Raw genomic sequence first — 20,066 nt, 5'->3', positions numbered from 1 at the left:
CACCATGGGCCAGGGAATGTGGATGGCTTCTGAAAGCCGGAGAAGGCAAGGAAATGGATTCCACCCTAGAACTTCAGCAGGAGCCAGCCCTGCTCTGACTACTAGCCTTTAGCTAGTAAAACTGGTCTTAGATGTCTGACAACCAAAACTGTGAGAGAAATAATTTGTGTTGTCTGAGTCTGTTCGTAGTACAAAAACTTGTACCCACCAAGTTTGTAGTAATTTGTTACATCAGCCATAGGGAACTGGTACACCTAGCTAACACCCCCAAGTCCTCCAAGATGGCTCAGCCATCACTTTCTGGGAAGTGTCTCCAGGCCCCCTCAGTGCTGCCATATCTGTTCTTCCTCCCAGGCTGGGTTGATGACCCTTCTAGCTACACCTCATGCTTACCTTTGTCATATTGCCAACCACCATGCCTTCTAATTGCCTGTGTAGTTGTTTGTCTCTGGTGTGGACAGTAAGTTCCTTGACCCAGGGCCTGAGCCTTCCGTCTGTGCATTGCCAGCACCGGGCACAGGTCCAGGCACATGGCAGGTATTCAAGAGATGTTTGTGGAATGAGTGATAAAGGCTATGAGAAGTAAATACTAATAACAAAAAAGGAATTCAGGCAGGGAGCAAATGCTTCAATTAAGGTGGAGGAAAGCCCAGAGAACTACTCCTGAGGAGAATCCTTTTTTAAGGGAGACTACAACTGGTCATTATCTAAGTTAGATGGCAAATGTGAACATACGTATTCACTTAAATTGGACACTGGAACAGAATGAAAGCACTGGCACCCATCAGATAGGTACTCAGTGCAGCACTGAACACTATGTCTGGTGTCAAAGAGCACTGCCAGGTCCCTGGTGGACATTCTGTGGCTTCCTGCCTTGACTCTGCTTCCCCTGTGGGGCTACTCCTGAGCTGGGCAACCTGTAGACCTTGGAATGTGCCCCAGATCAAGTTCCTAGGGAGCAGACTTTGAGGTGAAGATTAGTAGGCAAGGCCTTTATTGGGGCACACTCTTGGGATTAACACCTAGGGGAAGGACTGGGGAAGGTCAGGTTGAGCTGTCATGCTGTCTTCACAGAGCCTCATCAGGCCCTACATGATGACCATTCAGAGCTGACCTGAGTTGGGCCAAGGGAGCTGGGCCTTTGCAGCTTCATATCAATCAGTCATTGGATGAGGGCCACCCCAGGAAGGGAGTGTGACCTTCAGGAGGCTTGCTGAGCCCCCACACGTTGCTGGCAGCTGAGGACCATCTGTTGGAGCTTTCCCAACAAGTAGGAGAGTAAGTCCCTCATTTTCAGAGGGTGCCCATGTGGTTCATCCACCACAAGATGAGTTTGCAATATGCAATTCACCATGCCCAGGGCTGCTCTCCACACAGGTGGGCACCAATGGCCATGCAGGGCCTGCCTCACATCAGTGACAAGGAAACATTAAGACGTTTTATACACTTTACAAAGTGTTCACCACAATAAGTGCAGTAACCATCTGTCACCGTATAAATGTTGAATCTCTATGTTATACCTGAAACTAATATAATACTATGTCAACTACACATCAATATTTTTTTAAATTAAAAAACAAAAGAAAACATTAAGATGGCATTGACAGCAGCAAGATCATAGTCCCTTCTCCTACAACTTTTACAGAACCTAGCATCTTCATTGACTGCTTTTAGCAGGACCTGAGGCTCTCTCCTTCATGATGAACTGACCCAAGGACAAGGGAATTATAGCGCGGTTTTCATTAGGCCAGAGGCAGTTGTTTCTTATGCCAAACTCTGGAGATAGCATGTGAAAAAGGGTCTGAGGATGGGTTCCTTCACTCTCACTTGAGTATATGGGTTTCTGAGAAGTGTCCCTTAAAAGCACCACCAGTTCTGTTTTAAAAAGTGAGCAAATTTGGGCCAGCAAGTGCGCAGAGGGGCCATAAAACTTTAATAGAGTTGTTGTCATGGAAACCACACATTCTCCATTTGATAACAAAATGAACAGTTGGCTGAGAACCTGGGTCTGAGGCTCAGCCGAAGCTCCCTGAAGCTCCACAAACAGGGCTTGTCCCCATCCAAACTAAACCCCTTCATCCCTGTGGAGTGAATTGCTCCATCAATGTCTTGTTTAGGTTGGTTTTATGCATGTGCACGCTTTCAGTTGTTGTTTTTTTTCTTAATCCAACCACTTTTTTGTTTCCCTGAAGTTCCAAGTAGAAGAAAATCACAGTTGAGGCCGAGATGGATGCTGTCATTATTTGGGTCCCTCCTTTGGGGTCATGGATCAAAGCACACCTTTCTGTGCATTTCTCACACTTGGACTTGTTTTGTGGTTTGGGGCATGTATCCATCTCCACCACCCCCTTTGACAACAGAAGTGGGTTGTGTTCACCTATTTATCACTGGCTGCCTAACCCAGTATCAGACAACTGAAAGAACTGCTGACCCACCAAGTCTGTGCCAACTGAGAATAAAAGAGCATTGGAAGGGAGTGAAAGTGAATGGTCACCTGCAAAGGGGGAATATGGACCCAAGAAAGAAAAAGGAATGAAGGAAGGACCAGGAAGGGAAGCCAGAGGGGAGGATATACAAAGTTGGGGTGGAAATTTCCCTGCACTGTCTCCTGGAGAGCTGGCCCTGAACATTTGTGCTCTCCTTCTGGGCAAAAGGCAAGTTCTCACAATGGTGGTGCTCAAACAGAAGGAGTCCAGATTTGAATGAAAAGATCTGAGTTCAAATCCTAGCTCTGATCTGGACCTCTCTGAACTCTGGTTTTCTTTTCTGTAGAGTGAGGGTAACAATATTATTACTTCACAGGATCACCAGGAGGATTAGGTGAGATGGTGTAAGTTGGGTTGCCTCCAAAGATCCCTGGTAAAATGTGATATTTGGGCAATTTGAATTCAAAACCAAAAGGAGGCCTTGCATTCAACTTTCTCACACAAGGATCCGAAAAGGCCAGAAGAAGCATGGATAAGGCACAGGGCCAGCCCATGAGGGCAACGGTGCTCCTGAGCCTGCCCCCATTTCCCTCCTGAAGGCCCTTGAAGCCTGCAATCTCCATTCAGGGATCCACTCTCTATTCAGAGGCTGCTCTGAGTCACTGAGATAGCTTATTTCTAAGGCCTCAGCCTGTCGTTAATGGTGAATTGAAGAAGGCAACCAAACTACTTAGGTCATTAACACAAGGCATGAACAAATTTTGCATGTAATAGTTCTCCTCAAGTTTTAGCTATGTGCTGTTGATGAAGGAATGATTGTGTGTGCGTGTGCGTATGTGTGTGTGACAGAGAGACAGACACACAGAGAGGAATGTCAGGCAGCATGGTAGGGCGGAAAGGAAGGCAGACTTGTCTTTTGGGGGCATCAACTGAAAGAGCTAACAAGCATCTAATATTTCTGTGCCCCAAAAGCAAAATACTATGGGAAAAGACTCCATTCTTAGCTGTGCTTTGGTACAATGTTGGGGTTTAAGAGAGATTTTACTGTTCATGGGGTAAATGCGTTTCACAAACCTGGCCTCCTCCCATGTGCCCATCCATTTTTGCATGTTGGGTCTTTTTTTCTAAATTATGATCTAGTTCTATTTTAAGACATTCAGAAAATATGGTGGTAACAAGTTGGGCAAAATCATCTGCATTTGGCACTCAAAGGACAGAATTTTTGTATGGGAGGAATCATAGCCAAACAGCAATCAGAAGCTGGAAAAATCCTGCTCACAACCCTATTTATAAAAATCATCTCTTTTTAGTACCATGGCTGACTATCATTTTACTAAATTATGAGAGGCTTGGCTGTTTCCTCAAGTCCCTTGGCAATGGACATGGGGTGGCAGCTTCCCTCAATGACAATTCTGTCCACTTAAGTTTCATTTTGACAGGCATATTGGCCCCATCATTGAGCACTGTTATTTTCTTACTGCTAGGGTCTGCCTGATAGCTTCATTGCTTCTCCCTTTTTTTTTGAACTTCCTGACACTCCAAAGCTGCCATTCTTTCTGAAGACATTCTCAAGGGAGAGGTCTCATCCAGAGCTACAGCGAGCTACTGCCTGGAACACACATTGGTCCAGGGTTGGAAGAATGGAGTAGCAGGAAATAAACTTCAGCACAGAACTGAGATGCAAGTGAAGGCAAATAAAAGGAAGGAAAGAAAACAAAAGGCAAATCAACATTCATCTGCAATGCTTCAGCAACTAGGAAGACTAGCAGGAAGACATCAGAGAGGCAAGAGAGCTTATTTGAAATCAGTGGTGTGATTCGATGTTGTAGCACATGACAAATAATCAGGCATTTCAAGCTACAGGTGGTTTAGGAGACACAAGGTGAAATAGAGATTGTGTCCTTTTTTAAACACTGATCTAATATTTTTCCTTTATGCTTTTTAGAGATCACAGAAACAGAATTAAGGTGAAATATTTCAAAAAGAAAAAGGAGAGATGGTAAGACCTCATTATGCCTAGTGCCCACCACAGTACTTAAAATACAGGAGGCAATGAGTAAACTCCCATAAGAGGCAGGCAAAACACATGAGATTGTCAACACACCTAAGTTCTTCTGGGTCAGGATCATTACATCAAGATCTGTTGCTAATAGAGATTGTTTACTTTTCTGATATCTTCCAGACCTGCATTGTCCAATATGGTAGTGAGCAACAACATGCGACTAGTGATCATTTGAAATATAGCTTGTCCAAATTGAAATATGCTGGTGTAAAAGGCACACCAGATTTTGAAAATTTGGGATGAAAAAGTCTTGTTAATATGTTCATATCAATACTACATTGAAATGCTAATATTTTAGATAGGTTATACTAAGTAAAGTTTAACAATAAAATTAGTTTCATCTACTTCTTTTTACTTTTTAATGTGCAAACTGTGAAATTTATACTTCTATTGGACAGCACTGTTTCATAAAAGGCACCTCAGGAGGTTATTAATGGGTCAACCTGTTTCTTTGCAATGTTGGAAATCAATGTTAAACTAAAATAAGATTAAGGCTGGCAGACACCCTTGTATGAGGTTCTTACAGACACCAGTTAGCCAACCATTTAGATTAAGTCACAGTCGCAAAGCTGTGTGATTCCTCTAACTTACAGTCTTCTCCTAGAAAAGTAGAGGAAGCTTTTATCAAATTGTTATAAAAGTGAAACTTGGAGGAGTATATTTTAATAAATTCAGAGCTAGAAAGAGATTAATAGAAAGAGGATCTTAAAAACTAAAGACAGTGCAATAGATGGCTCACCCAAATTCCTACAAATGTAAAAACTAACTAAATGATTGTACAAAAATAATAATGATCACACTCAATGCTTACAATGACTAGAAACCAACACTCTATGTATATCAACTCAGTCATACATAACTGGCCTTTGCAAGGACTTTAATTATATACCAAATGATAGCCTCAAATACAAGATTTGTAGGCTGGGTGTTGACTGCTGTTACCTTTATTTTCACAGCCATGCTTATACTTATGTTTCAGAATCTGACAAGTCGACCATCCAATGGGAAACATGAGGCTAAGTTCCAATCCACACACTTTAATATATCTGCAAAAATTTGGGGATAAAATTAATGGTTTATGTGTGCATAAGTTGCATATGACAAATGTTGTCTTGGGAAGACAGGAAACCAATTCATAGCAACTATCATATTAGAGAAATAGTATCTCAAAAGAATAAATGAAAAGTTGGCCTCTGTATGGACAACTGCCAAGATATTTAGAAGTTTTAAGTGTGCTAGCTTGCAATTGTCTGAGACAATTTCCCCAGATATAAAGGAGCTGGTGGATCATGGAAGACTGTGGCTTGATTGACCTTTGGCTATATTGGTACGATGAATCTTTGTTTTACATTTCATTAAAGTGCAATGAACTGTTTTGGTTTTAGCATTTCAGAAAAGATAGGGATAAACTAGAGATAAGCCAGAAAAGAGAGTTAATAAGACAAATTAACAAGACAAAACACAGAACTCCCATCAAAGGTTAAAAGTTGAAATTACTGGGAAAGGGACATTGATGGAGCAACCTAATAACTGGGGCCTACCTGACTCACGTACAAGAGGGATTCTTACAGGGGAAGGTTGCTCTCCATCACACAGGGAATGAACACACCCACACGAGTACACACACACACACACACACACACACACACATAAGAACACACATACACACACACATTAGGAAAGAAAGCCCTTACACTAAAGAACAAAAATGATTCAGGTTTTTCACATGCCACTATGAAAAGTTCTATAATTTCTGTTCCTGGAAACTTATGAAGATGGACTTGATAATACTTTCTGTAAAATTATATACTGTTAAGGCATACAGACTATTTTTTTAGGGGAACAATGACAAATGTTTTCTTAAATACACTAATCTTGTCATCAACCATTTCCACCTTGTGGGAACAGGGGCCTCACATGCCAATGAAGATGGAGACATAGGGAGGGAGCCCAGGAAAGGGGGAGCAGGTGAGAGACCACAGTTAATCAGGATATGATCACTACATAAAACACTACAACCAAAGAAAGTAAGAAAATAGCCCTCTGTCTTAGAAATAAACTTGCCCGGATTGCATGAACATTTAAATTGATGAACTCGCAATGCTCGGTCTCTCATCTATGCGTTACTTCACTGCTCCAGAAGAGCAGAGAATGAGCTTTCCTTTTCAAGCCCATATTCTGCCCTGCCCTTACACACATCCTGAGACAATGGGCTGGAGGTGCTTCTTTCCCACAGGTGACCTCACTTGTGACACATGATGACCTGAAATGGCTGAACCACAGGTAGGTGGCCAGCATGAAGACTGAGTGGAACATCTGGACATAGCATTTTCCTTCCTGAGGAATCTGTGTGTGAGCAGCAGTTGGCGTGGAAGCAGCAGTCAGATGCTGAGAAGCAGCAGAGGTAAGAGCCAGCTGCTCTCCATTAGCAGGGAAGCGCAGGGGACTGTTCCTGATGTCTCCTGCTGAGAGGATGAAGAAGGGACTGTCAGAAGGGCTCCCTCAGATCCTGAGTAAGCTTTTCGTTCTCCTCCCTCCCCGTCACTGAGGCCTCGCTGTCCTGCAGCTCCTCTTTCAGCTGGTCATCTTTCATTTCTTCCTGTCAGATCTCTTCTTTTGGCTGTAGCATCTCTAATGTTCTTTCCAGGAACCAGTGCTTCCCCACATTCAATCCAGGTGTACTGGGTGGAGCTGACCCCGTCTTCCAATCTCGGGGATGTATGTCTGTGACCCACCCTTGGATGATCAGAACATTCCACTGCCTTGGCCAGAGGGCCTGTGACCCAACTCAGGACGAGCCAGTAGGAATCAGCCCTTGGGCCTTTGCATGACTGCTGGAGAAGGATTCTCCCTGGGTTCTAGGATGGCAGGATGGAAGCCCAGAGGCATTCTGCCAAGTTCTCACCACAGTGTGGGGAGAACAATATAGACAAAAGAAGAGCCAAGGAATACATAGAAAGAGGGTGTGGAGAGAGAGAGAGAGAGAGAATGGACTCCCGGAACCTGGCCATACCTGAAGCCAGGATGCCAGGAGCGAGGTTTCCAGCAGCTTGAGCAAATCATTTCCCTTTTTTGCTTAAACCAGTTCGAGTTGGGTTTCCAGTGAGCACCATGATGCTCTTCTTATCAAAGATGACTATAATGTTTTGCTAATATTTCCCTGAAGCCAAGGCACTCATTGCAGAAACCAGTTGTCCTTATTTCCACCTATTCCTTTGAATAGCATTTCTATTTGGGAAAATATGGAAGTGTCTCTCATCCTTTCATACAAATGAGCACAGCTTAAACATCCCTCTGTATTACTTGATAAGTGACACTGTGTTGAATTTACCTAACTTGGTTTACCACGACATGTGTAAAATTCAATAAATGAAACTGTGGTTCACCACGGGCATAGGAATGAGTCCTAGGTTGGACATTAAGTGACATTATTTAAGCTATGTGACTTTGGATGGGTCACTTATATTCTCTGGGTTCCTGTTTCCTCATTGACAACATGTAGGAGGTAAGCTAAAATATCCATAATAGTTCTGTGTATCGGCAGAGGCATTCAATCAGTTCTAAAATGATTTCTCACTAGATTACATTATTCTTTATATATCATCTTCACAGTTCCTTGTAGACCTAGAATTCTATGACTATGAATAGTGCAGCAGATCATTGCCTTACCTAAAAATTCCAACTGCTAACTCTTGAATTTTTCAGAAGGCTAATATTTCTAAAGTCCATCCATCTGTCCATTCGTCCATCCATCCATCCATCCCTTCATTCATTCAAAAGCATCTATTGCATGCTACTACATATTAGGTATTGTGCTAAAAGGCATGGTTCCCACCCTCAAGAGCATGCCACTCCAATGAAGAAGACAGACATTCATGCTGTTGATTAAATAAGCCCACAAATACATGCATAATTAACAACCTTGACAAATGCTGTAAAGGATGTCTTAGTGTATATAATAGGGAGGTCTGACCTAGGTGGAGCAGCAGGCAAGAGAAGGACTGCCCGAAGAACAGCAACTTGAACTTGGAGCTGACAGATTAGTGGCAGTTGTGCGGACCAAGGGCTGGGCTGGGGCCTGGGCCCTCCTACCGTGGGAATGGTAACAAGGTACTGGAGGCTACTTTGGGGCTGCCTCGTGGTATCGTGCCAGAGGGCTTATCAGTCAACTCTTCCCTTGGTGAAGAAAATTGTTATTTCCTCAGCTGACAAAAAGATATTAAGAAACATGAAAAGCAAAAATTCTTAGATCCTGAAAAATGTGCCTGTTCAACTAGGATTTCACCATTTCCCCTCTGATGAAATCATCCTGTAAAGAACCTCTCTCACTTTAACTTAACACCTTGAGGAAGTCAACCGACTTCCCTGGCTGTTTTCTCATCTAAAAACATGAGACTTGGGTTATAGATATGACTCCTAAGGTCTCTCTTGTATTCAGCATTTCACATTTCTAGAAATACACCTGTCAGTGGAGAAGGGGCAGGGAGGCCACAGATCCTACGAAGCACACTTGTGGCTATATTTAAACAACAAAAATCAGTGTGTATTCACAGTGCAAAGAAACACAGGAATTGTAGCTACTGAAATACAGGATGGATAGAACCAAAAATAGGTAATGCACCCACAGCTAACGCGGGAAACTGCAAGGAAGCGTTTCCTTGGCAATTGAGTTACTTAAAGGTAAAGTAACGCATTTTGATGAAAGACTGGTCTCTGCCTCTCATTCTCTCTATGGGTTCTTCAGTTGTAATTCAGTGTAAAAGGAAAAATGGTTGATAAATCCCTTTCACTAAAAAAAAGGTCATCCAAAAATATCAAGAAAGGACAATGCGGGTGGATCCAAACAAGCGGATACTCTAATGGGAGAGGCATGCTCAGTCCCCGTGTGCCCTTGAGTGCCCTGCACATGCCTTGGCATCATATCCATCTTAAACAGGCTCCTGTGGATCCCTCAAGCTCTGAAATCATTTGGGGCAAGTGATGCCAGGATTTACAGGAACCTGAAGTCTGTCAGTCTGCAGGCAAAGCATCAGATTTGAAACCAGTCAGCTCCTTCTGGAGAAGGGAAAAGGACAATAGCTGCTATTTCTTACATGCATAATCAATGCTACGGGGGTTGCTAAGCAACAGGCAGAAAGACTGTCAAACATCTCTGGGTGCCTCTAGTAGAAGAGGAGCAGCCCCTACAGCCAGCCGCTCCTCAAAGTGACAAGCTGTGTTCAGTTAGTCTCATTCCTTCAAAAATCCTTTAATTGAGGTCAGGACTGAACCATAGACATTTTCTTCCCAGGCTCATTAGACAGTCTTTGAATATACTTTCAATCAGTCCACAGCCCAAAAAGTACACAGGTCAGGCTGATGACGGACAGGCAGCTCTGTGAAAAGTCCAAATGTTATTCTGATCCAGTTCATCCCGGAGCCCATGGAATATCTCATTGTTCCTTTGCGGCTGTGGCCTCTGGACCCAGAAAGTTAAAATGGGCATCCTCTCTGAAGCTTGAAATTGTTCTAGCACACATAAGCAAAGCCTCTGATTTCAACAAAATGCACACTCAAGGCCACGGAGTTGAGGCTTCTCGGGTGTATGACCTCGAAGCTGCAGGCCTTTTGCCCGCTCTCCTTCAGGTGATGGTTTCCTTTGAATTTCAACAAGAAGGGGACTAGCAAAGAGAAGAGGTCAGGATTTCATAAAGGGGCAAATCCAGTTGTTAGTTTGTTTAGCAGTGTTGACTAAAAGTGAACATTCATCAAAAGCCATCAGTTTGTGACTACTTATTTGGCAAAGCCAGGTGGTTTATGAGAATTAGGTCCTGGGTCTGGGTCAGAGGTGGGATTAGGGCTGTGTTGGGATTTAAACCAGAGAGAAGTCTCACTAACAGCAGTGATGGGAGATATGCCCAGGTGGAAGCATGCCTTGGGCAGGACAACTGGCTACATACTGCTGAGGCTGGCCAGTCCTACGGTGTTGCTAGCCCCAGCCCTGAAATCCTGGGAAATAGGTCATTCGAGTTTGTTACAGTACTGAGTAGGAGGAGGGAACGGGGGATGGCAGGCCACCCAGTTTCCACCCAGCTTCCTCACTGTTTCCCTTAGACCAACCCCTTTTGCATCTTGACACAAACTGAGAAGCAAAATATATGGGTCACTGGGACCTTACCGATTTTAGAGCCTACGCACTTAAGAAAGACCTTGTTGCTAAGGACCCTGAGGCCATCATAATGTCACTATGATATCATGTACATTACAGTTTAAGCCCCACCGTGGGTTTCTCCTGGATGCTCATGGAAAAAATGACGAATGCAAACTTGCGCAGAGGTTGAAGGGGAGGAGGAAGCAAGGCGATCCAGAAGATAGTGTGAGAATGACAAAATGGGAGAAAGGAAACCAAATGCACCCCATAAAAAGATACCATGTAAAACCCAACAAGAGCTACTCACCCTGGGGTCAGCCCCTCTTCTGTGTCTGAAGCTAACTTTCTTTTCACTTTGCTAAATAAAAACCCCTGAGGCTTTAACTCTCTATCAGGGGTCTCTTCACTGAATTCTTTCCTTTGAGAAGACAAGAACTGAGGAATTCCACAGTCCACTGCCCTGGACTTAGATACGCAACACCTTTTTCTTAAAGGCACTGCAAGAAGTACAGAGAAACAGGATAGGAACTGACGGTAAGACGAAAAGCTAGACCCACTGAGAAACTTTGTGAATCTGTCTGTCTGCCTGAGGTCTCTCAGCTCTGCCTACCTTTCTAGGATTCCATTACCTCCCAGGCTTTCCTCATGTTCAAAGATTCTCATCTTGCTACACCATGAGGTGAATTCAGAGTCTGAAGGCCAGAGTTAGCTCCCTGGGGGCCTCCAGATCTCAGTGGGAAACGTGGACCCAAAACAGGAATGTGTGCTCTCTGCATGGCCACGCCAGGATTAGATGTGCCCTAAGTTTCTTTCTGCTCTAAGTTTATCAGTCTCTACAAAACAGAGGCACCTCTTGGTCCTGTTTATCCAAAAGGGGGAAAAAAAAGATAGCATAAGAAAGCAAAGACTGTAGACATAAAACTGCTAAATGTTCTGAACATTCTGTGCTTTAAAAACTAACAAACTTTTCGAGTAAATGGAAGAAAAGAGGAGGCAATAGCAACAATTAAACATCCCCAGAGGGAAAAGAAATAAAATGCCTGATATCTTAATCTAGGTGACAGTTACATGCGTGTATGTACCTATGCGCTAAGATATGCACATTTTATTATGTGCTCAATAAAAGAAATATTAAAAAACCATCCCCAGAGTCACTACTTCACAGCTTTTATACCACTCGACCCCCGCAATCTCTCTAGCATCTTCTTTCCCCTGTCCTCTCCTCATCTCACTCCCCCGCATTTCCCTGGAGTGAGATGATGTTTATTTGATAGATATTACATTTATCATCCCTAGAAAGGTCTGTCCTCTATTTACTCCAAAGTGCAGCTTTAGAAGCCTTTGTTGAGAGTCTGGGAGTACCTAGGCCACTCAGGTTAGTTACTTCTGATGATAAGGAAAGCAAATGGAGCTTTTGTCGTTTGGATGAATTTTCACAGAAACTGTGTTTAGTCTGAAGGACGGGTAATTTCAAGAATGATTTTTCCTCTTTCTTCAGTTGCCTATTATGTTTATACTGAAGTATTTTAATGTTAAGGACCACATAACAGAATATATATCTGATTTTTTTTAATGAAAAGTTGTCCCAGTTATAGCTAGTAAGCAAATGACATTCTTACAAATCTTCCGTGTTTGTTGGAAACAAAAAACAAAAAACCCAAACTCTATCATCTTATAGTAAGCCAGAAGTTACAGTTTGTTACATTAGCCATGTCCATATTCATTCACCACTTAATTCATTTTATAAATATATGCTTCTTTTGACTGCTTTACATATGTTATTCAGTATCTTGGTGAATGGTATTTTTTTTTAATGTTTCCAGAGCAAGTATAAAGGAGTTACTAAGGTCTTTTGTGCTATTTTTGTTTTATTTTGTGTTTAAGAGAGCTCAGTGGAAATTATATCCCCTTCAAAAATATTTACCTTATTGAAGACCAGGTGTCCTTTTTGAGTTTCTGGGGAAATGGACTTTCAGAAAAAGGACTTTCAGATTTCTTTATTTTAGTAAAAACTTGTGTCTCCTAGGGTGGGAGAACTCACAAGAAATGCCGTCCACCCCAGGATGGAATCATTCCTGCACTGTGAACAACCCTGAGGCCTTGGAAACATCTGAGAGGGGAAAGGTAAGGCATAACGGAAAATCTCAGTGGAATAGACCTGAAAAGGGGACATGAACTCCACAGTCTCCCTTCCAGAACTGCCACATGAGACAAAGCTCCCACCAAGGTTGGCACAAGCAGGGAGCAATCTGAAGGGGCAGGTTGAGTCTCCAAGACTTAGCTGTTTGAATTCTACTTGACCCCACTGACCCCCATCCAGAATTAAGTTAATACTGACTCAGAAGAGTAGCTCAGAGCTACTATTCACAGCCTGTGGCTGGTGGATTGCCCCTGAAAAGAACCTCTGACAGTTGGACCTACCCCAGATATCCCTCTCCCTGTCCACTTAAAGGAATCTGAACACATCTGCACAGCAGACATCATTTGCTCCTGAATCAGCCACTAAAATAAATAAAATAAAATATAAAATAAAATAAAATAAAATAAAATAAAATAAAATAAAATAAAATAAAATAAATAAAATAAAACAAAACAAAATAAAATAATAAAATAAAATAAAGTAACATCTCCACACATTAGTGTGACCAGATAATGGGACATTCTGGAGTGTTCTCTTACCTTCACTGCCACCAAGATCTTGTCCTGCTCAGGACAGAGGTTATAGCATTCAGCTAGAAAAACCTTCCCAAAGGCTCCTTCGCCCAGCTCCCTTTTCAGAACAATGTTATGTCGCTTGATGTGCTGAACAACTGTAAAACAAAGACAGAGTGCAAATTGGAATGGAAGCATGCAGAAGTGGGGGCAGAGGGTGGGGCACCCCCACAGCCTGCATCCTGAGTTTACAGGCCCATCCCCCCTCTGCACACTGCAAACCCAAGGAGAAACTCGGTATCCACCCGCACACTCCATCCCAAGGGGCTGGAGGCGGCTGCCTTGGCTGGCTCTCCAGAGATCAGTGATTATTTTTGATAGAACTCAAGTAACGACCTGGTGGCTGGGTGCAGAACATCAATAACGAGCTGTACAGACTAGGAAAGGGGAGAAATTAAAATTGACCAGACGTCATTAATTTCAGGCTCCTTACAAGAGAGATGCTTTGCATATTTTTGTTAGTCATGTGTGTAGTGGGCAAAGGCAGAGAGCAAGCCAAGGATCCTTAATTCTTTGTAAAGACTCCTGAAGGAGAGAGGCTCAGTGGACACAAAGCGGGAATACAAGATCTGTGCATTGCTAATTAAAGCTTTGTCCTCACCCGTTTTAGGCTCCTAGTGAGGTGAGCTACACCAGGGTTGAGCCTCAGTGACTTCTTTTGTTCAGACCAGGGATTTCTAGATTGTGCTAAGGCTGGCTTCCTCAGCCCCTTTCTAAGATCATGTCCCAGTCTTGGCTCTCCAAAGCCAAGAAGAGACAAGAATAGATGCCTGAGGGGAAGAGTGAGAAGTATTGTTTGGTCCAGTCTGGAGTAGAACTGACCCATGTTACTCATCAATACACCTTCCTGGGGAACAAAGTGGCAGTCATTGAAGCCCATTAGCTGCAAGGTGGATTGCAGAGCAAAGCAATACTCTGAAGGGCAGAGCCCTTGGTGAAGCCCAATAGGAGACTCAGTAGAGGACAGAACTACAGTGCAAGCTTGCACCTCTTCGTACAACACATGCAGTGTTGAGTCCCTTAGCACAGGGGTTCCACCAGGTCACCGGCCACCATTCTTTTCTGAACAGCTCCCTGGATGGCAGTTTTAAAGAAACTGTGATGCCCTCTAGAGCTTAGAATGTGTAGCCAATAACATTCTCTGGTTCCAGTCTCACAGCAGTGGGAAGCATCCCTCTCTGCATTTTTATACATTGGAAAACTGAGTCTATAGATGTTTCAATGATCCACAGTGTGGCAATGAAGTTGGGATTTGAACTCAGATCTAACTGAATCTGAAGTCCATGTTTTTTCTTCTATACCACAATGTTTCCTTTTCAATTGTAAATATGTTAATCATGACACAAGAAATAGAAATATGTAAGTAACAGAGGAAAAGGTACAAATAATACCCCAGCTTGCTCTCTTTTAGTTTGCCCTTCAAAGGCCGGTTCGGATTCTCACTCACAGAAATCGTTCCCAGAACCACTTTGACCACTAAAGAACCTCCTTCTCTGGACTCATATCATGACCTGTGCTTAGTTCAGTTCTTACTTACCGCCCAATTATTTCACATTTGTGAACCACCTGAGGCTAAGTCTTTCTCCTGTTACCTTGTGCAATGCCTCAGGTGCTGGGCACATAGAAAAGATGTATTACTGTGGTTTAATTTGATAATCTTTCTTTAAAGGTTTTCTTCTTGCATGTGAACTGCATTATAAAAACAAAGGAAAATGCTAAGCATATTTACGCAGTTTAGGTAATAACAGTAAAATGAACACCCAGGAACACCCAATCCCATTCAAGAAACAGAGTATCATTAGTACATTCTAAGCACCTCTGTGTTCTTGCTTGATTGTATCCACTTCCCTACTCACCTCTCAAGGACAATTACATCTCGATTTTACTTTTTTCCTCTATAGGTTTGCTACTAACAATATGTTCCTAACTAGATACTGTTTTGCTTTGCCTGTTTTTGAATCTTGTAAATGGAATCATACTATTCCATATGTATTCTATATCTTGCATCTGTAATTCAAAAATGCCCTTAAGACTGAGTTCCAAGATGTGTGTAGTAGTAATTCTTTCCCTTTTACTATTTTATAATATTCTGTAGAAGGACTATACCACTAGCTATTTATTCTTTCCATGTTGATATATGCACTATACCATTTTCTTGCGATACAACTTATAAAATGCAAGTAGTGATTAAGGTTCTGCATTAATAGGATTTTCCCACTGTTAATTCGTATGGTTTGGAGCCATGACAGCCTCTGTGGGCCTCTGGGAACTCAGGGTGATAAAAATCAAAAGGTCTTTTATGAGCAACAATATTAATGAATATAAGAATATATATTAATTTCTCATGCTCCAGTAGCAATGCCTGAATTTAGGAGGAGAGAAATGTGTTCATTAGGTAGAGTGCCCATATAAAGAGACAAGTGTAATTCTTGCAGAGAAATTAGCTGCCCTATTTAAATCTAATATTTAACTCCAGGGTTGTCACACATTCATTGGGAATTAAATTGCCACTTGATTTACTTTACACTCTTACCAGATCAAGGCAAGTATTTAAGTTTTTATTTTTTTGAATTTGTTTTACACTTTTCATTTTCCTTTTTTTTTTCCCCCCAAGCAGGAGGAAAAGTTGGTGTGAATTCATTTTATAAAGCTACAGATAAAGCCACAATTTCATCATCTTCAAAACTAAAATTGATGAGACCAATTTTCCCATGCTGACCTTGAAAAAGGTAAATGCATCTTTCTTTAAGAAATGGGCTACTTTGCATTAATTTGTTTTGTTGGTTTGGGACATAATAGGTTATGTGAATTGTGGCCTTTTGCCAATGTATTGCTTCTAAACAGAATGAATTTCTTTTTCCTAAGACTGGAAGCCTCTCGGAGGCACAGGTAACAATTTGGGGTTTGTGTTTGCATTCCTGACAGTGCCTTGCATACAGTTGGTGTTCTATAAATATTTGTTGAAAAATGTGCTGAATGGTAATAAAAACCACTGACGAATACCATTTAATCATATTATCTCAGTTAAACGACAACAACCCTAACTAGTATACAGGCAACAATACAGCCTTGTTCTCCCTGAGGTCAAGAGTGGGAAGAACAAGTGACCTGCAGCCATCTTGTTGAGTTAACTAACACCTTCCCCCCAATCTCTTCTGGGAGAGCATCGGACTCATTCCACTCTATCTTGCCTTCTGTTTCCCTCCACCATCACAAGAAGTGCTCCCAGAGGGTCCCTCCTCTTCCTGCTCATGAGCGAGTGCACCAGGTGAGCCCATCCTCCTCCTCCACCTCCCTCACAAACCCTTCCTGGGTCCTCTGGGCTCATTCCCTGACTCCCACAAGCTCCCTATATCCCCAACCACTCCTTAAACCTCCCTCTACCTCCTCTACTCAAATAAAACCTTGGCTATGCCCCAAGGCATCCATGCCTTTCATCTGCAGCCTCTCAAATGGAAGCCACAGACTCGTTATCCCCAGGTATTCTGACTTCAGACCATCACTCCCTCTGCTGGCCCCCTAGCCACCTTAAAGCATCTATCTCAGCCTCTTCATTGCTGACATCTCGGGTACCCCTCTCACCCCCTAAGCTCCATACTATCCCTCTCCAGTCCACCAGTGCAGTCATTCTCAGGGCCCTGGGCACAGAGATCAGGAATTTGCCTTAACTGTGAAAACACTGGGCAGCCATTTATCCTGAGTCTCTCAATAGTGCAGCTAAGAGGTGAGGTATGGAGCTGTTTGGTTTGGCTGTTTGCATGGCACTAAGCTGACTTTTTCTGGGAGCAAGGCTTTCCTAAAGGAAGCAGTGCCCAAATCCCCACTCCATACAAGCTCTTTATCTCACTGTGCATTAGGCCTTTGACTATTACTGACTTAAAGGCCTTTGTGAACATTTGGATTCATTTTATAAAAATATCCTGAGTGAAGTGAGTGTAAGGATTCCATGATGAATAAGCTGTGAGGTGAACATAAAATCTTTACATATTTCCTTTCTCTGAGGCCAGTCAATTCTCTGTTCTTAAGTTCAGAGACTTGAGTAAAATCACCTCAAACCCAAATTAATAAAAATTTAATTACAAGCCCAAATGCTACCATAAATGGCTACCTAGATTTGGGGGAAAACTCCTAACAACAGTTAATTTTCTTTTTAAGTTTTATAGAAAAATGCCTCTTTAAAATTCATCTTGCCATAGGAAAGAGATATGGGAGCTATGGGAAATACACCACCGAAGTTCCGTCGCCTATAGACTGATCTATACATTTTATATAGTCAAAACAAAGCATGTGATTAAGTTACTGTGCAAATACATCTACTCTATAGAATCAGGGAGAAATTGATGACCAGTAATAGGAAGCCACTGAGATAAGTGGCTGAGAACTATCTGGACATCACTGCCACTAATGGAATTTTCCAGAATAGAAATTTGGTGTCCTTGATCATTTGCTTCATGAATACCAGTACACAGTAGATTTCCGATTTTGTGTTAGTATCACATTACAGCCACTGACAATTTTGTCACAAGGGGCTTCAGTTGTTTACAGAGCTCTCACAGGCTCAGATGGCTTAAATCACAATTCTTGCTATTACTTCCTCTCAGATGTAAAAATTCTATATATACACACAGGCTATAGATAAGTATTAATCCATGTCAAAATCCATTTCTTCTAAATCTAAAACTAAAGAAAAAAGAAAGTAAACTCCACCCACTTAAGGCTGTAATAGGAAATGTGTCTTTCCCATTTCCTCAGTAATAGGGTTTCATGGAAATCTTTGGCTCATTGGACATATCCTGCTCAGCCCATGGGCCTTAAATTAAGACATTTATTGAGTCTCTAATATATACCAAGTTCTAAGTGATCTATAGTCAAAAGGAAATACATTTTAAAATTTTGAGCAGGCAGGTAAAAGGTAATATCCCCTAGAAGATAATGTTCTGTATTTGGAGCAATCTCTCTGTTTCCCTACACCCTTAAATGTGGAGCCTGCCTGAGCCATTCCATCTCAAAGGTCAAATGCCCACTGTGATGGCAAAAGAATACAAAGGTCATCAAGGCTGACTCCTTTTCATTTGACACTCAGCAAGTGAGGCTCAAAGCAGTGAAATAACTTCTGCAAGGCCACACAGCTAGAACGTGACTGACCAAGACTCAGGTCCCCTGCCTCTCAGAAGAGCAATCCTTGGATTCTGTAACGCAGGACCCTATATGACTGAAGGCAATGATGGTTTCCTGACATTGAAGGGACAGCAGGCATTTCATTTAGTTAATATCTCTTTTTCTAGTAATTCTTGAAAATTCATGTTCATTGTCAAAATGGAACAAATACCTCATAATGAAGAATTGCATTAGAAAATTGCCCATACACATAAAATAGGAGTGTGAAACTAGATATTAAAGATAAATACCTTGAAAAATGTGTGACTTTGATTTTAAATACAATTAACAAAAATTATTTACTAAATATCTTAATGTCTATTTCATGGGTAGCATACTGAAACAGGTAAAATCATTCACCTTATACAAATAAATTTACATGAGAGATGGGAACTAGGTTATTGAATTTCATCTACATTTTTATTGAAATACAAGTTGGTACTAAACTGAAAATAAATGCAATTAAGGCCACAGATGTAAAACACACTAGGATAGGACTAGGCCAAATACTCATAAATAATATTGATGATTAAATAGAAAATATAGTAATACTGGGCCTTTCTTAAGCACTTTTCAGCAAAAAAATCCCAGTGTGCATTACCATCAATTAATTTTCATATCTCTCTGAATGAGGTCAATAGTCACATTTATTTTACAGATGACACCACAATTAATTGACTTACTTGTGGTCATAGAGCAATCCACTTACTTCTCATTTTCCAAGTACTATCCCCAATGAAGTGAGGAAATAGGGAGGGAAAGGGGGTCCTAACATGTGCTGATTGCCATTATGGATCAGAACTGTGCTGAGAGGCACACAAGGGTTATCAATCTTCATAGTAATCCAGTAGGGTATCCTTATATCCATTTTCAGATTAAAGTAAAAAGAAGAGGATCAGATAAGCTAAATAACTCAACTAATGGTACAACTGGTAAGGAGAGTTTGAATTCTTCACTACAACACTCTACCTTTCCTTCGCCCTCTTATAAAAAACAAAGTGAAGAGAAAATGCATGAGCTTGACTTTGTCCACCTAGGGAGTTGTGGGTCAGCTTTTATGAATTTAATTCAATCAATCTTTATAAAGGACTAGGGCCTGGTAAGAAGGATGAGCACAATTATCCTTGTCCTCAAGGAACTCACAACCAAAAGGGGCAGAAAAGCACATAAATCCATCACACTTCTACCACACCTTTGTTTTATTCATAGAAGATTTTAGGTACCTCATGCAACTATGCAAGGAAAATCCACAACTTAAATAAGAGCTCAAGTCAAAGAAAATGGAATAGAAGGCTAAGACAGGTGTTAAGTAGAAATGCGAATGTACACTCCTTATAGTAAGCACAGAAATGTCTTATAATAAGATTGGTGGTGGCATTTAGTCTACAAAGGAACATATCAAATGGATTTTACACTGGGGGTCAATGTCCTTAATCATGTCTATAGAGTAAATAGTGAGTTTCAAAGACATTTCTCATGCAAGAGCTCGAGAAGAAAGAAATATAGGACACAAAAGCCACCCGCAGCCATAGCACTGCACATGGAGTCCACAGTTCTTATCATCTAATGGCATCAAAAT

At 41.7% G+C, this 20,066-nt stretch overlaps 1 protein-coding gene across 5 annotated transcripts in view; it reads right to left on the bottom strand.

Annotated features, from left to right (window-relative positions):
• Positions 1-20,066, bottom strand: part of NTRK2 (neurotrophic receptor tyrosine kinase 2) — a 311,589-nt gene that overhangs the window by 62,859 nt on the left and 228,664 nt on the right. For all 5 annotated transcript variants that reach the window (XM_037023528.2, XM_037023531.2, XM_037023529.2 and 2 more), the window contains one exon: positions 13,298-13,428. In XM_037023528.2, coding sequence (XP_036879423.2) covers positions 13,298-13,428 — 131 coding nt within the window. The remainder of the gene's footprint in view (positions 1-13,297; positions 13,429-20,066) is intronic.

This window comes from Manis javanica, chromosome 2 (genome assembly GCF_040802235.1).
Source record: "Manis javanica isolate MJ-LG chromosome 2, MJ_LKY, whole genome shotgun sequence".
Classification (NCBI taxonomy): Eukaryota; Metazoa; Chordata; class Mammalia; order Pholidota; family Manidae; genus Manis; species Manis javanica.
Note: the sequence above shows the minus strand (reverse complement) of the source record. Positions and strands in the feature narration are given on the sequence as shown.